At 39.7% G+C, this 24,501-nt stretch overlaps 3 protein-coding genes across 7 annotated transcripts in view; 2 read left to right on the forward strand and 1 right to left on the reverse strand.

Annotated features, from left to right (window-relative positions):
- The window catches only part of klhl31 (kelch-like family member 31), a 33,475-nt gene that overhangs the window by 1,471 nt on the left and 7,503 nt on the right, over nucleotides 1-24,501 (reverse strand). Inside the window, exons 1-3 of one of the 4 annotated variants that reach the window (XM_077612927.1) lie at nucleotides 2,312-3,292; nucleotides 2,127-2,236; nucleotides 290-1,492 (exon numbers count right to left, since the gene is read on the reverse strand). In XM_077612927.1, the coding sequence (XP_077469053.1) occupies nucleotides 290-1,464 (1,175 nt within the window). In that variant the 5' untranslated portion in view covers nucleotides 1,465-1,492; nucleotides 2,127-2,236; nucleotides 2,312-3,292. Of the gene's footprint in view, nucleotides 1-289; nucleotides 1,493-2,126; nucleotides 3,293-24,501 lie in introns of those variants that run through there. The other 3 variants (XM_077612926.1, XM_077612929.1, XM_077612928.1) reach the window with 3 other exon arrangements.
- Nucleotides 3,084-9,448, forward strand: eloal (elongin A, like). Its single transcript, XM_077612930.1, has 11 exons — nucleotides 3,084-3,254; nucleotides 4,332-4,388; nucleotides 4,470-4,582; nucleotides 4,666-5,440; nucleotides 6,336-6,435; nucleotides 6,505-6,675; nucleotides 6,757-6,854; nucleotides 7,715-7,895; nucleotides 8,084-8,198; nucleotides 8,429-8,532; nucleotides 9,234-9,448. Exons 1-11 carry the CDS (start codon nucleotides 3,177-3,179, stop codon nucleotides 9,290-9,292), a joined length of 1,851 nt encoding a protein of 616 aa, XP_077469056.1. The 5' UTR covers nucleotides 3,084-3,176; the 3' UTR covers nucleotides 9,293-9,448.
- lrrc1 (leucine rich repeat containing 1) overlaps nucleotides 11,173-24,501 on the forward strand; it is a 30,132-nt gene continuing 16,803 nt past the window's right edge. The window contains exons 1-2 of one of the 2 annotated variants that reach the window (XM_077612932.1): nucleotides 11,173-11,866; nucleotides 23,028-23,145. In XM_077612932.1, the coding sequence (XP_077469058.1) occupies nucleotides 11,708-11,866; nucleotides 23,028-23,145 (277 nt within the window). In that variant the 5' untranslated portion in view covers nucleotides 11,173-11,707. Of the gene's footprint in view, nucleotides 11,867-11,950; nucleotides 12,107-23,027; nucleotides 23,146-24,501 lie in introns of those variants that run through there. The other variant, XM_077612933.1, reaches the window with a different exon arrangement.

A 24,501-nucleotide genomic window follows, 5' to 3' on the forward strand; every position in this document is an offset into this window, starting at 1 on the left:
AGGCAACACCCTTTCAGAACGTGCAATCCAGCAGACGATCCTTTCGATTCATACAGTATCTCAGAAATACCACGTGTGATGATTATTCTACTGATTTTCCCGTCAAAGGAACACATTAGTACTCCCTATTAAACCATCAATATTGAGGAAAAATATGAATCGGGTAAGGCTTATACGCGAGAAATTGTAAAATTCAACGATTTGAAGCCAATTTTAAGGGTGCGGCTTACATGCAGAGGCAGCTTATATGCAAGAAAATACGGTAGAAAGACAGAAGTTCGCGCGATACCTGCAAAAGTTGCTGACGGCATGCTTGGCCTGGTTCCTTGCATCGTTCTGATCCTCACCTCCCGCTACATACAGGAAGCCATCCATCACTGCCACACACTGATTGAAGCTCTTTGCGGGCATTTCTGTCAATCGATTCCACACGTTGTCCATGTCCCTGTAGAGGACATCCTTGCTGAGAGATTTCTCCGTCAGGGCAGGACGTCCTCCAACGGTGAGTATCACCCTGAGGCCACCGCGTACCTTTGTTCTACGTGACTGAAGGATATTCTGTTGGTACGGCAGCAGGTGGTAGTTCATGGCATCCACCAGGAGACGGTGGCACTCGTGGTCCTGCATCATTCTTGGCACGCTCTGGATGTGATTAACCAAGTCTTGGGCAGAGATTGTGCCGAAGCGGATGTGATTTAAAAGATCCGCCGCGTACTTCAACCTCTTCTCGTCAAAGTCCAACCATTTAATGGCGATCTGGAAGGCCGTGACTTCGGAGGGAAGGTGTAGGGAATCATCCGAGAGGAAGTCGCAGATCTGCTCGTAGGTGAGCTTCCGGAACTGCTCCATCTCGGAGAACTCAATAAAGTTTTCACGCATGTACTTTTGGGCCGCTTCCTTGGTTTCTTTTAGATCGTAGGCATCTGCGATGTTGGTCACGTACATGCAGTTCTCGACACTGAGCTCCTGCATGAGGAATTCACTGCACATCTTCACCAGGGTGCCGATTTGCAGGAGCATAGCCGCAGCAATGGTGCTGCCGATGCTGTAGAGTGACAGGGTGAGCTTGCCGGAGTATGCGTACGTAATGCTTGTGGCAAGACCAACGGGCGAGAGCTCGTTCAAATCGATTTTTTGCAGTGTCGAATCCTTTTTCAGGATGTTGCGTATGTACTCGCTGCAGGAGGCCATGACGACTTTGTGGACGTCAAAGGACTTTGACTTGGTGGCCACTGTTAAATCACAGAGGAAACTATCATGCCTCATGGTGCTCAGACCCTCCAGCAGATTGGGGGCGTACGCAGAATCGTTAACCTCCGTTGAAATGCAGCTGAAGCCATTGGCACCCTCCAAAAGTGTGTTCAGCCCATTGATCTTGTTGACAGGACTGTCCTCCACCATAATTGTCATCTCATTGATGTCTCCTTTATTCTTCTTGGCTGTCTTGTTCTTTTTGGGGGCCATGGCTGAGGCAGGAGAGCACAACCCAGACCTTGTAAAAATACAAAACCAACCTTTCACATTTTGAGAAACAAAGAATGTTATGCAATGTTACAATTACCAAAATGTATTCTGACCCATTATCAAGACTTAACATGTAGAAATTGATTTTTTTTCCTTGACAAAGTATCTTTTCTCAAGACCACAATACACTGAAACCTTAAAAGCATGTGTTGTGGCAGGCAATGCAGGAGCCAGCGAGGACGCCAACACAGCACTCGTTGCATCTGTCACATTTTATCAGCAGTTTGTCCAAGAATAGCACACACTGGAACGGTTCACCCCTGATGTTCCTTTTATAGACTTTAAGGCAGCAGAAGGCCTCGTTTGCAATCACACTATTTAGTTTGAATTTAAAATGAAATGTTTATACTACCACTAATAGTTGAAATTCCTGACTTGAAAGTCAGCAAAATTGTAAAATTGGTTTTAAAATACATGCCTGCTTACATGATTCATGCTGTCAATGTATCGGTATATCTACGATATGTATGAGACACGTTTCAATGGTTGACGTCAAGTTTGTCGTCTGATCTCCGAAACAAAAGTAAGATGGAAAAATACATCATTGAAGTTATATACTATGTTTCAAACATTGAGGTACTCTGCAAATAAATCCCAAATACCTGAAGAATGGAGTTGAGGCTGGGGAAAAAGAACTTGTGCCTCCACTTACTGGAGCAGGAGAGAGAGACCAGCAGCCAGTCACACTGAAAAAGAAATCCTAACTCCTCCTCTTGGGGAGTGGGTGCCAATCATATATTGTGAAATGCAAATGGCAGGGGGATACACAGTGACACCAAGCACCCACCTCCTTCTGGACCTATGCTTGGGCTTTACTCACAAATAACAGCTTCCAATAGTTGACGTCAACATTCCAGCTCTGGATCGCGGGGGTGCTGGAGCCTATCCCAGCTGACTCCGGACGGGAATGGGTGGCCACCCAATCGCATGGGACAAGTATAGATGGAGAACCATTCACGCTCACACTCAAACCTAGTGGCAATTCAGTGTCCAATCAGTCTACCATGCATGGTTTTGGAATGTGGGAGTAAACCAGAGTACCCAGAGGAAACCCACGCAGGCCTGGAGAGAACATGCAAACTCCACACAGATGGACATGACGTGGATTTGAACCCAGGACCCCATAGCTGTGAGGCTCACGTGTTAACCACTCGCGCCAGTGGGCCACCCAGCAGTTATCATTTAGAAATAAATATTGAAGTTGCTAAATATTGTTGTAAATGTAAAAAAAGGGACTTTTAGATTTTCACGCTACATTTGAAACACAAACGGCGGCCCGTAATTGCCTGCCATTGACAACAAAAGATAATAAATTCACTTAAACTGTCTGTGGGTGCTCATCTTGCAGTGCCATTGACTACAGTAGACGTCCAATCCATTTTAATTGATAGGGGTGAATGAACTTTTTTTTCATGCATGTTTTGAGTCATGCATATTGTGTGTTTTATTAACATTGACGACATTCTTCCAAAATATCATAACTTACTCTCCAAATGCAACATTGACTTCAACGGCGATAATGACATCATCGTGCGTGACGTCACACACACTTTACCACAGGGCCTTGAGTGACCGTCACCACTCCCGTTGCTCCTAATTAGTGCGAGCCGTCCGCCTGGTGTGTGTAGACGTTTGGCACATGCCGCTCAGTGATGGCTGGGAACTCCGAATTGGTGAAGAGAGTCTTGCGCTGCAAACTACAACTAGTAGACACGGCAAAGTCTTCCACGGTAGCTAGCGGGTTTTTTGTCCTAACTTCAACTGCACCCATGCCTCGAACTCACCATGCATTTAATCTGAGCTGTTATTTGGTCGTGGTGCGTTCAAAGACTTGCTTTCACCATTCATTTAATCTGCGCTGTTATTTAGTCGTGGTGCGTTCATGACTTACTTTCACCGTTCATTTAATCAGCACTGTTATTTAGTCGTGGTGCGTTCAATGACTTGCTTTCATCGAATTCACCATTGTCTTAGTTTACGTTGACGGAACGCCCACAGTCATTTTAGTGGCTAATGTAAAATGCACCTGAACAACCAGCTGATAGTTATCTTAAATCTCTAGCTGCCATTGGCGGCGATAGACCTCCAATCCATTTGGAACGGCTTGACAGCGATTGATCGTTTTTTTAAAATGTCAGTTTCCAAAAATATACCAGCCTGATGTCTAAAATTCAACTTTTGCTAAAAGTCCATTTCTGTTTCAAAAATCACAAATTAAATCCAGCTTTCTTTATGAGCACATTTTAAAAAATTGACGTTATTTGTGTTTAGTTCTCATACGCACATTTTGTGTTCACATTTGTGTAGCCAGAATATGTTGAAATGCAGAAATGGGCATGATTATCTTAAGCTTGGTTGGATATTTTGGTGGCCAAAATATGAGTTATTATTTGATGTGTGGCTGTAAATGCTTGCGTTTCAATGCCCCCTGACATTCCCTAAAACGTCCAATTGATTTTGTTTAGAGATTATTTACATAGTTTATTTGATCTTTTTTCTCCATTAATTTTTGAATTAATGCAATCCATTTTTGTCAGTTGTGGAAAATGGCATGCATATTTTCTTTCAAGCACGACAGCAAGAGTTGATGGTATCAAACAATTTAATTTTGGTTAAATAATCATAATGGTTCGCCTTTCAAGCCACACTTTTGCAAATAGAGTGAATATATAGCAAAGGGCAAATGGCTTGTCCACTTTATACTAAGAGAACTGCCATATTTTGTTCCATTTTGTGTCAGAATTTTTCACACACACATTTAAGACTACAGAATATTTTCATCATAGCGTTGTGATTTTTCATTTCAGGTTGTCAAAATCTTGCAGAAGCTCAACAAGCTAGACATCACAGTAGATGTTCTTGCTGTAAGTGAACAAATGTGACCATATTTGTGTGTAGAATTCATGTAATTGTTTCTTGAAATGTGAGTGCTCTTTCTAAAACAGGAAACGGGAATTGGCAAAACTGTGAATTCCTTTCGCAAGCACAAAGAAGCTGGAGAATTAGCCAAGTCACTGGTCAAAGGTTGGAAGAAACTAATCCCCAAAAAGTCAACAAGGTGTGTATCTTCTGTTTTTTGATTGACTAGACACAAATAATCTAAGATGGTTTATATTTCACATATTCAACTCCTAAATGCAGTCATGGAGAAGATGGCAATACATCGGAAAGTTTGTTCATCAAAAAACAAACTGCCGGTGACCAATGCTCAAGCCGAGGAGGCAAGACGGTGGAGGATTTAAACAATAATTTATTTGCATCAAATAGCAAGTGTGAGAAACAACTGACTGAAAAATGTCCTATTGGGGAAATCCATGAAGATAGCAAAATAAGAAAATTCAACCATGAAACAAGTGTTGAAGATGACCCAAAGGATTTGGCGGATGGAATCCAGAGTTTAAAAAAAGCTCTTTTTGAAGGCGAATGTGATCCCTTTGTCTCCGTGCACAAAACAAACGGCAAAGGCAGTCTAGACAGTAAAGGCTCTTATTTGAAAATAAAGAAAAAGTCAAAAAAGAAGTTGAAGCCAACAAAGGAAATCCTGCACGACTGTAATGAAAGCTCTTCACACTTAAAAAGGTCCTCGGAATCGAGCGACGCTCGACACGAGATGCCAAACAGCCCGGATGACCGAAGTCGAAAACCGAAAAAAACGAAGAAACAAAAGTCGGGATCTGAGCAGGATGAGCTTCCAAAACCCTCCGACAAAAAGACCAATACTCCACAAGAACTCAGTGAGAATGAAACAGATGAACCGTCCATGTCTTTTGAATCTTACTTGAACTACGATGGAAAGGCCTCGAAGAACGATCGATCTGGAGGAAAGAAAGCATTCAAACGGATCAAGACGGTTCCAAAGGACCAGCCTCCTATAAAACCTGCAGAGTCCCAGAGGATGCCTATTTCTCCAAAAAAGGTCTTTTGAGTCAAAATGTTTTACTTATGAATGATTGGTTTAAAGGTGGCATGGAATACTTTAGCAAGTGACTTTAAAATGATAGCAGACCAAATTTAGACACTAGTCATAAAACAAAACTGACAAAAAAGGCTTTGTAATAAAATTAGACCTTCATTAGTCTTCAGCTGGCTTTGCTCCGCCCATTAAAAAAATCCAAACAAGAGGATTTTTTTCAATTTCCTAGCATACCTGTCAACCTCGGCCTTGTTAATGATTGCAGTTCCCCTTATTAAACGATAAAAAACATACTAATGCAACGTGGCACATATTTACTCAAATAAGGCGCACGTAAAAGTAAAATTTTCTCCAAAGTGGGCAGCTTTCTGACGTGCTATATTTATATAGTAAAAAGGCGAACGTGTGAAAGGGGAATACGCGTGCAGATATTATGTTTAAAGCATGACAATATAATTAGCAGTCGGCGATAACGTTTCGTCTGCTACCAGTGCCTGAGACGACCCGGATTAGAGCCGAAATAGATTTCGGTTTTACAAAAAATGTACTTAAAAAAAATCCCGTACAAATGTTATACGGCGTACACAATTTCAAATGATCAAAAAATCATATCAAAACGTATAAATTACCAGGTATGTACTAGCATGTAACGCGGTGTGACCATTCTGTCGACATGTACTCGCTAGCGTAACCCCTGGAAGCTAAAAATAATAAACAATTCTGGTTGTGATGTCACAACCAGATTTGTTGAAAAAAGGGCATTCCCTAATGCAGTGTTGGATGGAATAACTGAAATGGTTAAAAAAAACACCAAATCTGAGTGCTACATTTGTTTTCAACATGTCAAACATGCTCACCATTTCATAGCACTTCTAATGTTGATTATCTTGGATTTTAGATGCTTACAGATTCTACAAAGGACCTACTTAACGTTCCGTTGCCTGCCCTTCTACCTGAATGTGACGATACATTCAGTTTTGAATACCTTGAGAGAAAAGGTACAGTACGCTCCATGAACAGATGCATTCTCACTAATACAAGCCTTAAAATGACAATTTTTCTTCAAGTTGAGAAAGAGCCTGATATCGGTGACCTATCCGAGGACTCTGCAGTCTTTACAGGCCAGCGACTAAACAAGAAAATGCAAGTCTACTCTGGAGCCTCCAAGATGGTCTTCCTCCCTGCCATGATGAGCTTGTACCAGCAGTGTATTCGCACGCTGCAGAACAATATCAATTGTAAAACAAAAAGACTCCCGAAAGCTTTTTTTAAATTTTATTTATTTTAAATACATTTTAAAGATTTATGATCTCTTTCAGTGCTTTATGAGACTGGTGGAGTTCCATTTGAAATCCTAGAGCCAGTGTTGGAGAGGTGCACGGCGGAGCAGTTGCTGCGTATTGAGGAATACAATCCGGTAGGCATAAGACAATCACGATTCTATCACCGAACCGAGTAAGTTGTCCACAAGCAAAGTCAAAATGTACTGCATATTGCCATCTGTCTGCCTCTGAATTGATTTTTTTTTATATAACTAGCTTACTTTTATAGGTGATTTTAAAGTTGTCAGTTGACCGTTGTCATTTACAGTAATCCCTCGAATATCGCGGTTCATGTAGACCAGACATAGATGCGATAATCGAAAAATTGTAAGTAGGGTCACACCTATTATAACTTTTTTTTTCTTCAGTGCTGTGTCCTAGTAGCAAAAGTGGTTTACGCTTATGAGTTCCAGTGTGGATTTTCACATTTTTATGAACTTTAATTTTTTTTTTTTAAATAATTAACAGCGGAAAAAAATCAAAGTAGTGAATTTGCGATAAGTGAAGACGTGATAATCGAGGGATTACCGTACCTTCATCATTTGTGTTCTACCTGTCAACCTTGGCCAATTCTCCTTATTATTAAAAAAAAAACGTACAAATGCACCGTGGCACATTTACTCACAGTGCACACGTAAAAGTAAAATTTTCTCCAAAATGGATGGCATTCTGACGAGCTATATTTATATAGTGAAAAGGCGGACGTGTGAAAGGCGAATGCGCTTCCACATATCATACTTGAAGCATGACAGTACGTACTATTAGCAGTCGGCGATGACGTTTTCGTTTGCCACCAGTGACAGACGATCCGGTTAGAGCTGAGATCGATTTTACAAAAAAACATATTGAAAAAAATCCCTGTACAAAAGTTGTTATATGACGTACACTTTGAAATGATCAAAAAATGTATAAAATACGGGAAAAAGCGTATAAATTGACAGGTTTGTGTCGACAGTTGTACGTTGGAGTGACGGACCACCTGTGGGGGAAACACTGCCAGAGGGACTTCAAAGATGCCAAATTACAACAGTATGAGTCCTGGAAGGAAATGTACATCAGAGTATCGGAGGAAAGGGAAAGAAAATTCCAGACACTGGCAAAAAAAATAGTTTCGGATCATTCCAAGAAACCCAAAGGTGTGCCCAAGATCTCTAAAATAAATAACTCGACTCGGAGTGTTGAAAATGTTCTTAAATCTTCAATAACGTGCTTTTCATGCAACTCTCAGATCGTGTCTACTTAACAGAAACATTTATCGTGTTCAACTGTGAGGATACAATTGTTTGTTTTCCGGACTTATTAACCTTCAACTGTCTATGTTAAGGCCGGCAAGTGAAGATGGCATTTATTCACACGGTTGCCAAGCCACCGAGGGACGTGCGTATCCAACAAGAAATCCACGGCACAGCGGCTCAGCCGCCTCAGCAACCCAAGATCAGGTATGTATTGACTCAGCAAATATATTTGTAGTGACACCAACAACAAGGCTAAACTTTAAGATGCCTAACAAACTAAAAGCTGGCCTAATACTCAAGTATTCATCTCTCAATACATCGCAAATTGCATTGTAAGCAGATGAGATTATGTTGTAGGACATCGGATGTCGTTGTGAAATGTTTCATGAATACAAAGCAGTTTGTTTGCAACGTGTACTTTTTCCTATATTCAGCGTCAAGTCACAGGAGAGCAGACCAAAGCCAAGTAACGAGCCCGTGAAGACCAGCGGGACCACCGCGAGTACAATCAACACACAAGACACCCGCAAAAAAACAAGTGAGCTCACATGCATATCTTTTGATGCAGCTTCTCAAAATGAGACTTTAGGTCACAGGTGTCAAAGTGGTGGCCCGGGGGCCACATCTGGCCCACCACATCAATTTGTGCGGCCCGTGACAGTAAATCATGAGTGCCGACATTCTGTTTTAGGATCAAATTCAAATGAAGATTATAGATGTATGATATATTTCATTTTTAATTGCAATTTTTTCAATCATTTTTTTTTCTTTTGGTGTTTTTATTTTTTAGGTCAAAAAGCATTTCTTAAAATCTAAACATAAATGTATAAAAATATTTTTTTCTCCACTTTAATATTGAACATAACTAAAAATATATTTTGCTTCCTTTTGAAAGGATGAACAAACGTTTTCCCTTACTAAGAAAAAAAAACTCAAATCAACAGTTTTAGATCGATAAAAAAACGAAAATGTAGGGCTTTTGATCCAGTTCTTTTAATCCGATTTTTAAAAATATCTAAACATTATATCTAAAATGGTCCGGCCCACATGAAAGCAAGTTGACGTTAATGCAGCCCGTGAATCAACCCGATTTTGACACCCTTGCTTTAGGTTGTCCTTTTTTTTTTTTTTTTCTTTAAACTTATTTTTTTTTTTAAATTAGGTCAGGCTAATTCTTTTATTCTGTCTATGATTGACTGCTTCTCTTGCATAATCTTTTGTTCATGTTTTTCAATACAGGGGTGGCACCAATGATGGCAAAGTCCTTAAAGGCTTTCAAAAAGCTGGGTCGACGATGAAAGAAGGCATTGGAATAATTTGGCACTCCGTTGTGCCAGGGTCATTGAAACATTTCATCTTGGATAACTCTGATAAATAATCTAATTGATTACAATGTTTCTTGGGAAATGGAAATTTTCTCCACGACTGAATAATAAACAGTCATAAACTGCAAATGGCCCATTACTGTATTTTGGTCGTTTATTTTCTAATGTCCAAATGGAGTGTGGCTCCCTCTAGCGGACTTGTTTGGGGAATTGTTTCTCATACAGATTAAGGCACACAATATCACATTATAACATGCACTTTAAAACTGCTGGACGGTACATTGACATTTCAAATATATTTACGTTTAGATGTAGTTTTTAAACTAGTAATTTGTTGTGATCCTTTCTTTTCAAAGAAAACCATGCTATTTTATTTCTTTATGGTTTTAACCTTTATAAGCATCTTTGCCCATTTGTATTTGGAGGAATTGGGCCAACTTTGCAATATGTTGGCAGAAAAATTTTAAAGGTGAAATAACCGTCAGCACCAATTGCGATAGCCCACTGAGATGATAATTAATGCCTGCAGGCCTTTGTTCTTCTGACCTGACACTTTTATAGGATAGTTCTTTTGGCAGTCCATGAAAATCTTACCACTATTTACATCATTTTGCACTAAATTATTTTCATACTGCATTGTGTTGTACATTGAGAAATCCAAGTGGGCAAGTGTGAGACTGAAGTAAATGCTTAGCATTAAATAGTAAAAAAGGGCATGTTATTGTGACAGACCTCCTGAAATATAAAGTAGACAAGTGCTCAGGGCCCTTTCAGCCCTACATTTGCTGAGTGGTGAACTGGTAATTATATATTTTGAGTGCTGTGAGTAATTGTGACTTTAAGATTATTCATCACATTAATTAGAATTGCAACTAATTCAAACAGTCAGAACAGTAACGTGGCTCTTAAGTCACACACTTGGGCAGTGTCTACTTTTAATATTATTAGGCTGACATCAGATGCAGGACATGTATTACAATATTTTGATCATTACCCAGATCAACATCAATGTCAGGTTGATGGAGCAGGTCATGTCATACTGAGCTGTTTAAAATGTTAGAAAGGGATCAAATCCTAGGCAATAGTGGCAATGATGCATAATGGTATTTCAGCACCAGCAGGTCCAATGCTGCAATGCTAAGTGATATCTTTTAATCCCTTCCCTAAAACTAGTGAGTAAAAGACGAATTTGTCATATTTTTTAACATAGTTGTAGTATTCTGTGATGTAGAAATGTGTTGCATCATCACAACCCAAATATTCATCTAAATCTGTATTTCTGTCCATCTTTGATATGAGACATTTTGAGCAGAGGAATAGCGCGTTTCATATTTTTAAGTGTCTCATCTCATTTTTCCGAACCGCTGGTTGCGAGGGGTGCTGGAGCCTATCCCAGCTGTCTCCAGGCCATTCACACTCACACTCATACCTAGGGGCAATTTAGAGTGTCCAATCAGCTTACAAAAGTGAGACAGTCTGCAATGCTTTTGTTAATTAGGGACTGTGGGAGGAAACTGGAGTACCCGGAGAAAACCCATGCAGGCCTGGGAAGAACATGCAAACTCCACACAAGTGGACTGACCTGGATTTGAACCCAGGACCTCCTCGAAAATGAGATGGTTAATCTCAAGGGGCCATCCTAAATAAATTCAAATTCACTGTGAGGTCAACCGCTAACCACTCATCTGCCAGGGTGCCCCCAAATAGTTCCTACATTACCCCAAATGTAATCTCCAACTACACGTTTTTAATTACAATTTGTTTTTTTAATTATAAAATGAATAAATTATACGTAATAGTAACTTTCCCTATAAAAGGGGCGTTTCCGTCCCAACATGGCGGCCCAGGGAGGGAGGAAGGGAGGAGCCGCCAGGAGTGATGACGTAGGATTGGAATGAGGGAGTGAATGTTCCGGGTCAGAATCTGAACGCGAAAGGAAATTAACTCCGGGAACTAGGCGAAGACACGGCAATGCTTCTGTTTCACTCAAGCACGATTGAGATGTAGCCCGGATTCTATGCGGTAAAAAGCGGCGGTGTCTCAGCGGCGGTGGCGGCGCGGGCTTGCTTCGGCGGGTGCCTTCAAACTAAGCAAAGTGACGGCGGACGGTCGGAGAGTGATTCCCATGTCGATCGTCACTTAACAAACGCCACCTTGGACTTGTTTACGGCCGGACTTTCGCTACGAACCACCTGTTCGTTTCGCTTCACGGTTATTTTAGTTCGAACCCGGACGGTCCCGTCGTGGCAATCTGTTGCGCCCCCACCACTACCACCAGCACTACAACCACTACCGCCACTACCAGTACTACCAGCACTACCACTCCACCCCAACCTGTCTTGTTTGTTTCTCGCCCGGGTACGACATTCAAGCTGCCCTGCCACCGCGATGTTTCACTGTATCCCCCTGTGGCGGTGCAACCGTCATGTGGAGATGATCGATAGACGCCACTGCTCGCTGCTCTTTGTGCCAGATGAGATTTACCGCTACGGACGCAGTTTGGAGGAACTCCTACTGGACGCCAACCAACTTCGAGACTTGCCTAAGGTAAGCGAGCGAGATTCCGCACACCTTTCTCTTGCTCATGCCCTATAAAAGGCCTCGTAGATTCAGGCAGTTTGAAATATAATGAGGTGGCACTGAACGCCACACCGCTTAGCTGATCCATCCATCCCGTGAGAATGCGCTGGTACACGGGGACAATCGTTACGCAAGATCAGCAAAGCAGGCAAGCCCGTGGAGGTGGAAATTTTCCACGGGTTAACTACACTGCACGTATATCTGCAGGTTTGTGGCCTTTCAACGCAAACATGTTTGTTTGGTCACTGATCTCAGCCAGAGGCCTGACTTTTTATGTCTGGCCACAGACAATTCTTTGTATAAACTTTTAAATGGTCTAGACTGCTAAGAAATCAAGTCACCAAAGTGTTTGGCTTCATAAACAGTATCTTTTGGAGATTTTAACACAATTTGTATTGGAAACTTGCCATCGATTCATCACACGTGAACCAGTTGCTTGTAGACATAACATTTAGGATATTTCTCATATTGTACAATTGTTGATGGTTTTAGTTTGCTAAACTTCTACATGGTCTAAAGACCTCTACCAAATCAAGTCAGCAAAGTGTTTAGTTCTATAAACAGCATCTTTTGGAGATTTCAACGCAATTTGTATTGGAAACTTGCCATCGATTCATCACAAGTGAAGCAGTTGCTTGTAGACCTAACATTTGCAACCTTAGTCATATTGTACAATTGTTGATGGTTTTGCATACCTGTCAACCTCTGCCGATAACTGCCCTTATAAATGATTATGATTCCCCTTACAAACCCCCCAAAAACCTTACAAACACCGTACGACTCGTACGGTGTTTGTAAGGTTTTTGGGGGGTTTGTAAGGGGAATCATAATCATTTATAAGGGCAGTTATCGGCAGAGGTTGACCGGTATGGTTTTGTCTGCCAAACTTCTACATGGTCTAGAGCAGGGGTGACCAACTCCGGTCCTCGAGAGCCGCTATCCGGTCTGTTTTCCATGTCTCCTTCCACCAACACACCTGAATCAAATAATCAGGATCGGTATCAAGCTTCTGGATGGCTTGCTGATGAGTTGGTCATTTGATTCAGGTGTGCAAGAGGAGGGAGATATGGAAAATACACCGGATAGTGGCTCTCGAGGACCGGAGTTGGCCACCCCTACTCTAGAGACCTAACAAATCATGTCAGCAAAGTGTTTAGTTCTATAAACAGTATCTCGGAGATTTCTACGCAATTTGTATCGGAAACTTGCCATCGATTCATCACAAGGGAAGCGGTTGCTTGTAGACATAACATTTACGACCTTCCTCATTATTGTACAATTGTTGATGGTTTTAGTTTGCTAAACTTCTACATGGTCTAAAGACCTCTAACAAATCAAGTCAGCAAAGTGTTTAGTTCTTCTATACACAGTATCTTTTGGAGATTTCAACGCAATTTGTATTGGAAACTTGCCATTGATTCATCACAAGTGAAGCAGTTGCTTGTAGACCTAACATTTACGACCTTAGTCGTATTGTACAATTGTTGATGGTTTTAGTTGGCTAAACTTCTACATGGTCTAAAGACCTCTAACAAATCAAGTCAGCAAAGTGTTTAGTTCTTCTATACACAGTATCTTTTGGAGATTTCAACGCAATTTGTATTGGAAACTTGCCATCGATTCATCACAAGTGAAGCAGTTGCTTGTAGACCTAACATTTACGACCTTAGTCGTATTGTACAATTGTTGATGGTTTTAGTCTGCTTTAGTATTCAGCCCCTCAAAAGAAAGCAGGGTCATGTGGTACAGTAAGGAACATCTCTAGGAAGTACACTGGTTCGCAGCACCAACGGGGAAGATATGTGGACAAAGTGGGTCAGGGTAATAAAACTGATATCCTATCATTCTGAGGAAACCGGAAATTTCCTGTCAGCCTTTGAACGTTTCAGATCAACACGATCAACTGCGTGCGGTTTAAAAGACAAATTCTCAATGTGAACCTTTTCATAAATCAGAGGCTCCAAAAATTGAGTAGATGGCAAAAATAATCTGTAGACCCCTGAGATCGGTTCCACAAATTTGACCCCGTTCAATCCCAGTCTACTGGATTAAGCGGAATACTACTGATAGAATTTGCAATGTTTGTCCTTATTCCACTAGTGTCGTTCTATCCAATCCTATCTTCTAAACTGCTTCCTGTTCTCTGGCAAACCATCTGCTCTTACTAACTTGCATTTGTACTCTCAGTTTGTGCCACCAAACCAGTTCTGCTGTACAGCTGACCCTGGCAAGTAAAAACAGGATGTGGGACACTATCGTTCTTAACTCGTTCAATCTAGTAGCAGGCTTTAAATACTAAGAAATAAATAGCTCTGCTTTGGACCAATCAATAAAATAGGCCAGTAACTAGCCTGTAAATAATTTGGATTGTCTATTCATCCATTTTTTATAGTGCTTGTCCTCTTTAGATGGAGCTGATACTACCTGCCAAAGTACTCCTGGACCAGGACTTGTTAAAAGCCAATGGCATAAATTATTAATGTCTTTGGGACATGCCTTGAATCAATAAAATAACATAAAACTCAAAGCTCACCTGCGTTTCATGTTCAAGACAACAACAGGTTGATATCGCTTTTCCTGCCCTCAGCCAAATGTAAACATTTACTCAAGTCTACTGAGGCAAATAACATGCTAGCTGTGATTAATACAATATACAACAGTGTAAAATGTTGTATTTGTTTTTATCTTGCATTAATTAGTTCATTCTTGAATTTCAAGCACATACTCAGCTGGTCAACTGCTGGGTAAATAACCATTTTTTTCATGCTTTCGTACAATATAGTTTTCAATTACTAACATGTTTTTGTGGAAGTAAAGGGTTTTCGCAGTACCTATGCAGGCACAGTAAGACCAGGGTTTGGACCCACCTGCAGCCCCTCAACAAATTATCAAAGGGGAAATGGACATGCTCAATTTTTATGGGTTTGGTGGAAAAGCAATCTTCTCCCTTTTTAAAGATTGTTTGATTGTTAAGAAAGAAATAAGTTTTGCCGTTAAGCATTGGTACTTGAAGCCTTACTACTTAAATTTTGTTTATATTTTTACTTCTCATTCTTTTAACTTGAAATATTGTATTTTTAATTTTCCCCAAAATGACACTGTTTGCTAAGTATGAATTTGGCTTGAATGACTTACTAGTTGAAACTTATTTTGTTCGAGCAAGATGGCTACCATTTTTAAAGAACTAATATTATTGTTGTTTACAGTTACCTAAAGTACAGCAAAGAACATTTATGTATCAATTTACAATTATATTAAAGTAATAGAAGTATTAAAAGCTTAGTTGAAAACGTATGCCTTCGCTACTTCAATATGGTTGACATAATTTCATGTTAAATTGAAAGCCATGAGTGGCTTTTAATTCAGCAAAAACACTACTACATTAGAACAGAGTATCAACAGAATGGATTTTCACTATGAAAATTGAGTCCAGTACTCCATTCATTCATTCATTTTCCAAACCACTTATCTTCACAAGGGTCGCGGGGGATTCTGCAGCCTATCCCAGCTAACTAGGGCATCAGGCAGAGGACACCCTGAATTGGTGGCCAGCCAATCGTGGGGCACTAGGAGACGGACAACCATTCACACTCACACCTAGGGTCACAAGTTTAGAGTGTTCAACCAGCCTATCATGCATGTCTTTGGGATGTGGGAGCAAACAGGAATGACCAGACAAAACCCACGCAAGGGGAGAACATCTCCACACAGTGAGTACCAAACTGAGCTCGAACCCTCGACCCCAGAACTGTGAGGCCGAGGCGCTAACAACTCGCACACCACGATGTGTGGGTCCAATTCTGAAGTATTCTTTTCATGTTCAGCGAAATAAAAGGATTCTTAAAAGCATGTCCAAGAAGGGAAGTGGTTAATCATTCTTCATGCCATATTTCTAAAGTCCTCAATGCTATGAAACATAACTGGATAAACATTTGCTATCCACTTCAATTTTTATTGCAGCATTTTCCTCTTTTATGGATAAGCGAACATTGTCGCTGTACGTCCAAGGTAACTTGTTTTCCTCGAATTAAAAATTCACAAGCATATAAAACTTTGAGCGTTGCAATAATCTCAAATATGTTATTTTGGTTCATTTTGGCCTAAATGGTATAAATGCCATATTCCTACAAGGGAATAACTTAATAGAGCCAATTCCAAAAGTGAGACAGTCCGCAATGCTTTTGTTAATTAAGGGCTCTCTATTAATGGATAATTTCATCTGCTTTCGATAGTCTAAAGCTTGTATGACCAAATAAATAAAATAATAATACCATTTGGCATTCAAACACGACTTTTGTACTGAATAACTGTTTTGTTTTGCAGACTTAAAACAACCCATATTTGCATGCGCAATTTCATGAGTGGTCGGCCCGGTGGCGCAAGTGGTTAGCGCGTCAGCCTCACAGGGGGTCCTGGGTTCAAATCCAGGTCACGTCCACCTGTGTGGAGTTTGCATGTTCCCTCCGGCCCTGCGTGGGTTTCCTCCCACATTCCAAAAACATGCATGGTATGTTGATCTGACACTCTAAATTGCCCCTAGGTATGGGTGTGAATTGTGCATGGTTGTCCGTCTCCTTGTGCCCTGCGATCGGCTGGCCACTGATTCAGGGTGTCCCCCGCCTCTGGCCTGGAGACAGCTGGGATAGGCTCCAACTCCCTGCGTGACCCTAATGAGGATAAAGCGGTTCAGAGAATGAGATGAGATTTCATGAGTTCATATCTCCATAATAAAGGGGACTTTTTCCTAGGAAAGTTTGGCCACTTGGCATCTATCATGCTAACGCCTTCAGAACTTTATTTTGGATCAACTTCATACCTACTTGATTACAGAGTAAACCATAGCAAAGTGTTTCTTCAACCATGTGATGTAGATGTGGCATTTACAGTCATGTTGTGGGGACACTAGAGTGGAAAAAAAGCACTCTTTGTGTGCTTGATCGCCTCTATCTTGGGATATGTCATGTTGAGCAACACATTTTCAATCTTCCACTTGAACCAGGTTTCACACTTAAATATTGAGATGCCTGAATCGGCAAGTCAAATGTATTTGTGTAGTACAATTAATTAAACACAACGTGCTTTACATCACATGAAAATCTCAAAACTCAAAATGATACATAAAAGTTGCATTGGATTATCAAGACAGTAAAAATAGAACAAATTTGAACATTTTACTTGTACATTCGTACCTCTACTTAGGAAATTAATTGGTTCTAGAACTTGTTTCGTAACTTGGATTTTTTGTAAGTAGAGCAGTACTGTATATGCAAATTCTCTAATTTGGTCCACAATCCTCAAAAAAACTATCAATATACCATTCACTAGAAATAAATGCATGGATAAACTTGTTTTCATGTCTTGTTTAGACAAAATCCCCTTTATTATGGTTATATTTTTCAGGTGGCACTAGAAAGGTTTACTGAAAAACTATAGATGGGTGTCAAAGTTTAGGTCTGATTTCATTTTTTTCTTTACTTCCAATCTGATTTTTCTCAAGATACGCTTTGCCAATGCCGATCCGATGTCCATATTCCAAATTATAATGTTACCAGTAAATGATAAATTACCTCATTTGTACTTAAATCAGGAAATGCTTTGTTTATGATATTACACAATGATTTGTCACTGTCTTTAGTAAGAGATGTAGCCCCTCGCAGCAGACATATTTGCCTAGTGGTTTGATTTACAGCAGCCGAACAGGACGAGTGACCTGAAAACACAGGTGACAATTGGATCACGTCCAATCTCGTGACCAAATCCAATACTCCAAAAATAGTCGCATCGGGCCACCATACTAAGTATCGGATCGGGACACCACTACTGAGTCAATAATGATTACTAATTATTGAAAAGATTCATGGCTTAAGCATTTGTTACAATTGTCCCACATTTGAGGTTGCTTGTCCTAGCCTTGATGGTGATTTAGAACTGCTGTATGCAATGAGTGGCACGAAGTTCTCTGATGGAAAGTACACATATCAGTCATGCATGGACAATCATGATGGCAGTTTACCAGGAAATAAGCGGTTCTATCAAAATGCTTTGCTTTTAATTAATCTTAATTCTCTTAGCCATTTATCTTGAAAGTAGATTTCAAGCCGTCTCATACATTTTTGTAATCATCTTAGTTATGTGATGTGCAACCATCTGATGCCATTTCCTCCTGCATGATGATCCAAAACAGGCGTACCTGAGTCTGAAACATTTTAATCAGTGATTTAGGATTTCAGAGGTTTAATTTTTGACTCTCATTGCTTGGGGTTTGTCTTGTTTTTAAAGAGAAATGTTCTAAGGGGAGTGGAACCAATTGATTAACCAGAAAAACGGGTACAACTTGCAAACGTGTGCTATATGTCAGTGTTGTTGTCAACCAGATTCCAGTGCCACCGTGAAACTTCTTTTGTTTTGATGTACACGTTTTTCTGAAGTATGTATCGGTTGTCTTATTTTTGCCCATGATAATGTTAGCTGTCACAAGCTGGATGTCTGACAGTGCTGCAAAAGGAATATATGCTGACTCGGTAAAATTGCATTGGGAAAAAACTGCAGTAGCGAGGAAATCCTTGATGCTATTGTCATTTTGATATTTGAAGCTGTGGTTGAAAAAAGGATTTTAAAAGTTGCAAACATGCAGTACATTTCTGAGCACAGATGATGGATTAAGGGTTGTTTTAACTGATGTACACGTGTACCATTTTTATAGTGGAGTCAGGCATGTTATTTTTTCGAAAAACCCATTAAATTGTTGTGTTTTATTTGAAAGTGCTTATTATGCAGTGATCAGACATCTGCTCTGCCTGGAAGCAAGTAGTGGTTCTCTTTTTAATCCCTTTTCTGCATTGTTAATTTGTGGAGTTACAAGTTCATCATAGCCTTACAAAGATAATTGGACACTTCTGTGTGAATTTTTGAAAACAAGCAAAAGTCACATCGCGTTAAATTGCCGATAGGTATCACTTAAAAAAAATTTTTAGCCTAAGGTGAAAGACTATGTACCTATGGCCTACTTTAGCTTGCTATGAACCAATGGAACCATTTGAAGTGAAGTTTTTTGGCAAAAAACTAAAATGGCGTTATGATTCTCACTTATTTCATATGCTCAGTAAGAAAGATTTCAGATGAAATATGCATTGTGGTTTAAAAAACAGCTATTTTATTTAAAAGATACTTTGTTTTATTTCAAATCAACATCTACTACATTTCAATGGGTGGCTTATTAGGATATATTGTCACTACATTAGTTGTTAAATTGTTTCATTTTTTTACAATAGCATTGCAGAGCTGGCAAATACTACGAATCTTCCGTAGTTTGCTACGACAGTCTTTACCAAACTACTAACCCCCCCAAAAATCAAGCAATTATTTATTTTCCAGCAATTTAAATGATAAAAATTTAAATGTTAAAAGTTTTTGACTCCATTTTAACTTACCCTGACGATTACCCTCATGTTCTAAATAAATTAATCATTTTGTACATTGTCAAAACGTTCAATTGTGAAAGTAGCGTCCCCACTGCAAAAATATGACAAATTATTTTTGACGTTTGGCAGCTCTGTTGCATACCACCAATAATTTAAGAAACCGCATACAGTAATCCATCGATTATCGTGTCTTTACTATTTATTGTTTTTTCCCCCCGCTATTAATTATTAAAAAAAAAAACGTTTTTTTTTTAAGTTCATAAAAATATGAAAATCCACGCTGAAACTCGTAAGCGGAAGCAACTCTTGCTACTAGGACTCGGCACTGAAGGGGGAAAAAAGTTATAATAGGGGCGACCATACTTTGTGATTTTTCGATTATCGCAGCCATGTCTGGTCTACATTAACCGCGATATTCGAGGGATTACTATATATGGTCCACTAAAATTTATCGCTACAGGCCTACTATAGATAAATATAAATATTTGATTATAATGTTAACTATTCAAATTGAGTTTTAAATATTTTGATTATTGTGTACAAAGACTAAAAATAATATTGATGAACATATCGAAATACACCGTAGTTTTTTTTTTAAACATTTTTTTTTCTCCTGTGACCAACTACTACCTAACACTCTAGTACAAGGGTGTCAGACTCGGGTTGGTTTGCGGGCCGCGTTAACGTCAACTGGATTTCATGTGGGCTGGACCATTTTAGATGTAATATTTAGATTATTTTTAATAAATGGATTAAGAGAACCTGATTAAAAGCCCCCGGATATTCAGTTTTTTTATGGATCTAAAACAATGTTTATTTTAGCTTTTTTATATATTTTTAGATTTTACAAAATGATTTTTGAACTAAAAACACAGAAAAAATTGATTAAAAAAAATCACAAAAATTACAATTATTGATTTAAAAGGGGGAAAATCAGGAAATTTAATATACATCTATACTTTTAATTTTAATTAGATCCTAAAACAGAAAGTCGGCACTCATGATTTACTTTCCCGGGCCACACAAAATGATGCGGCGGGCCAGATTTGCCGCCACTTTGACACGTGCTCTATGTATAATTTTTTTTTTTTGTTATCATGGAACTATGTATTCATTCAGAAATTTAGTCATGATAACAAAATAAAATGGTTACACAGGCCAGACTGCTGGTTTCAGTGAGCTGGATCAAGTACTTACATGCACCGACTACATTTGCCTGCTGCCAGTTGGCTTACTTTCTGTGCAAGTTGATTCTAGCGCTTAATTAGTTTCCGCCGCTGTTCATTTCTTTTCCTGATCCATACTATATATTTTTTTCTTTGAAAAGAAAAACATATAGTAAAAATGGGCATACATTTGTATGTGCCTTCAGTAGTTATTGATTCTTCAGTACAGCCGTTAAAGATGAATGACGGATTGATACATGGAAGAACAAGATTCCCAGGCATTAACAATAGGAATTTAAATGATTGCTTCCAATATCTTCCAAACCTGCTGGACCAGTCATGTTCATCAGTTGTAGAATTCTTTCCTTTTTGACTGAACCTTATTCACGAACTGCCACAGCAAAACAATCTATTTCATCAACTGGCACATGATCTCTTCTAACTCCAACTATCTGCGAATCATCCCTCACCACATCAGTAAACCTCCTCTTTCGTCTTCCTAAAGTCATCTGTCGTAAATGTTCTTGCAAATCAACAAAATGACCTTCCTGATGACATCACAACACCTCATTTATCACTGTGTCCGTACCGCTTATCTTTTTCAGGGTCACTGGGAGCCCGAGCCCTTCCCAGGTGACCTAGGGCAAAAAGCAGACAACACCCTTGACTGTCGGGCAGTTAATCTTAGAGTATATAGAGAGAGACAACCACTAAATGCAACCGTACCAAAGTGCAGAGTCAGTTTAGTGTACAATTGCACCGTTCTTGAACTACGACATAGGTTATTCATAAGAGTGTTGACTCCTTAATGAGTTGTGACCGTTCTGACTTGGCTTTGCGCAATCAACGTCCAATACAAAAAAGAATACATTTTTACGAGAAGTGTCAGGCAGGGTCATGCGCAAACATGCGTCAAAGCATGACAAAGAAGTATACGACATTTTAGAACTCAATTCTGCTCTATTGTAAGTGTAAACAAAGGTTTATGATCGTCTGGCCTTAGTGGTGCATTCAAGGCCACACGGGAAAATAGTTTTTGCCACTGCCTAAGCAGTAAAAAAATCTTTATCAATGACATTGTTGATTGTGGAATATTATTATCTATCTAAATATACCAAGGAATTTCTTGTACCATCCATATAGATGAGTCCATTATAAAAATGCAGTAAAATGTTTGGCATTAAACAGGCCCGATAATGGATTGTTCCTTCGATAATTGTTATTTTGCCATTAATTTTGACTTATGAATCAATACGTATTTACCTCCGAAACCAGGGATGCTCAAACTTTCTTTGCTCAATATCTACTTTTCAAGGACCTAGCGTAACTTTATCTATTTTTTTTCTTCAGGCTCAGCAATTATCTATATTGATATGCTTTTCATCACTGTATGAGATAATATAGTTATCCCTTGCTACTTCGTGGTTCACATTTGCAGATTCTATGCATTGCAGGGTTTTAAAGAATATTCATTAAAAAAAGGGGTGGTTCATACTCAGGTGCAAGAGAATATGTTTTGCAGCATGGCAAACATGACTCATTGGCCTAAGGCACGTTCCACTTTCTCACCCCTACTGAATGATTAACTGTCTCGAAATGTTCTCCACAAGTGTAGAAAAGAAGCCACCGCTAACAGCTCAACACTGAGGCCAACATTTCAAATGTGATGCCCATCAACTTGTCCGATCGCACAGCCGTCGATGTGTGGGCGACAACGCTGCGTGCACTGTAATCATTCATTAGGATGAAAAAATGCTTCAAAACTGCAGGTTTACCCTAATATATCCTCCTCCCTTTCGGCTTATTCCACTGTTGTGCTGCACATATCGATGGCATATTTGACGATTGGGAAAATACATCTTGGATTTGGAGTTTGCATGTTCTCCCCGGGCCTGTGTAGCTTTTCTCCAGGTACTCCGGTTTCCTTCCACATCCCCAAAATATGGATGGTAGTCTGGTTGAACTTGAAATTGCCCTAGGTACGAGTGTGAGCGTGAATGGTTGTTCGTCTGCTTGTATCCTGCGATCGGCTGGACACCAATTCAGGGTCTCCCCCGCCTGCTGCCCCTAGTTTGCTGGGATAGGGTCCAGCACCCCCAGCTGGCTGCCAGTACTAGCTCAGCAAATAGCACGTAGTAGCAAAGGGCATTCACTTTGGGCTCAAGTGTAGAGAAGTTTTCACCTTTTCTTGTCTTAAAGGACATGAAATGAAATGAGCACGGAACCAACATACTCCTTGTTTTAATTGAAAGGGAGTATGACTGGATCAAATCTTATTGTCATGCGATCTACCAATAGAAACCTTGGCGGTCGACTGGTAGATCGCGATTGTCATGTTGACCTTCAATGGACCTACGCAAAGACTATTTTGTTGCCTAGAATTTCACGTCTTAATCATTGTAATATCAAGAAATGATACTTGTAGAATTCTCTATTTTTAAAGGAAGGACTTTAAATGTATGCCCCATAGTGTGGCCATAAAACATCTTCAAGTGCATAAAATGGCTTAAATGTATGTTTTTGTTGTTTTAAACTTTCCAGCCATTCTTCCAGCTGGTGAAGCTAAGAAAACTCAGCCTCAGTGACAACGAGATTCAGAGAATCCCCCCAGAAATAGCCAACTTCATGCAACTTGTAGAGTTGGATGTATCGCGAAATGGTAAGTGCTTTAATGAAAACTTTGATATGATTTACTAGTGGTTGTCCAGTACAGATAATGCAAAATATAATCTAACCAGTAAATGATAAATCACTTTGTTCACATGAAAGTTATGAAATGCTCTGGTTACAATGATTGCACGATGCCCAGTCACGTTCATTAGTTTCTCAAGAGAAGTAGACCAAGACAGACATAAATGCTTTGATTTACAGCATCAGCAGAAAAAGCACATTGGTATGAAAACACATACAATCAGTAGATCGGAATCTGATCTTGTGATCGAATCGGAAATATTTATCTTGACATACGAGACAAATTTTGATATACGAGCAGACAGCGGACGCAAGAGGCTTCTCATAAGAACATCATGGGCACTGTCTCTCTCCCCGCAACTCCCTCGTGTAATGTCTCTCTGGTCGCAACTCCCTTGTGTAATGTCTCTGCGAGCACTGGGCGGAGCGTTGCATTTTTTCAGTGTTTTTTTCCCCCGTTAGTCATAGCGAATGGCGAGGCGATCGCCAATACGAGAGTTATATATACTACTTCTCGTTGGCAAGTGGTCGTGCATTATCCTATTGTGAGGACATTGGTGTGCATCATTTTCGGAATATTTTGAAGGGAATACAAAAGCAAACAACAACCCTCAATAGGTTCCATCTGAAAGTCAGGATGGAGGCGGGGCAAATAGAGACAACCTGGGAGAAGAAAGGTATCAAAATTTAAAACAAAATAAGCATTAAGTTTAGTAGTTTTAACTTATTTTTGAATGTGTCTGGATCATAATCCAAGTTCATTTAAATTTGTTTGTTATGTTACGAGCGAGTTGCCGTGCAAAAAGTACCCCCCCCCCCCCCCCTCTGTCCCCATTAAACACATTTTAGTATACTATTAAACCACTAGTTATTTGTTACTTTGTTAATAGATGGCAAATTAGAACAAATAAAACATTTTTTTCCAATCCAATATCCTGTTTTTGGTGTTTTTTTCAGAGGGTTGGAACGAATTAATTTGTTTTTAGTTCATTTATATGGGAAAGCTTCGTTTGAGTTACGAGAAAATCGACATACGAGCTCAGTCCCGGAACGAGTTATGCTCGTATCTCGAGGTACCACTGTATTGTGAAAATGATGTTTTCCTTGTGTTTCATGTTTTTGGAAAGCATTTCAAATCCCTTTCCTGCCTCCAGAAACACCAGGGTTTAGTCAGACGCTCCAATACCAAGCGTTTATTTTTTCTTAATAATATTGTTATTTCCAATTAACACCACCACGGGTGTTATGTAACAAAAGACTGGCATCAATATGCTATGAAAAAAAATCCAAAGCATTGCTGGTGAGCTTTAAGAACTGGTCTGGT

The sequence above is a fragment of the Stigmatopora argus genome, chromosome 11, assembly GCF_051989625.1.
Source record: "Stigmatopora argus isolate UIUO_Sarg chromosome 11, RoL_Sarg_1.0, whole genome shotgun sequence".
Taxonomy (NCBI): domain Eukaryota; kingdom Metazoa; phylum Chordata; class Actinopteri; order Syngnathiformes; family Syngnathidae; genus Stigmatopora; species Stigmatopora argus.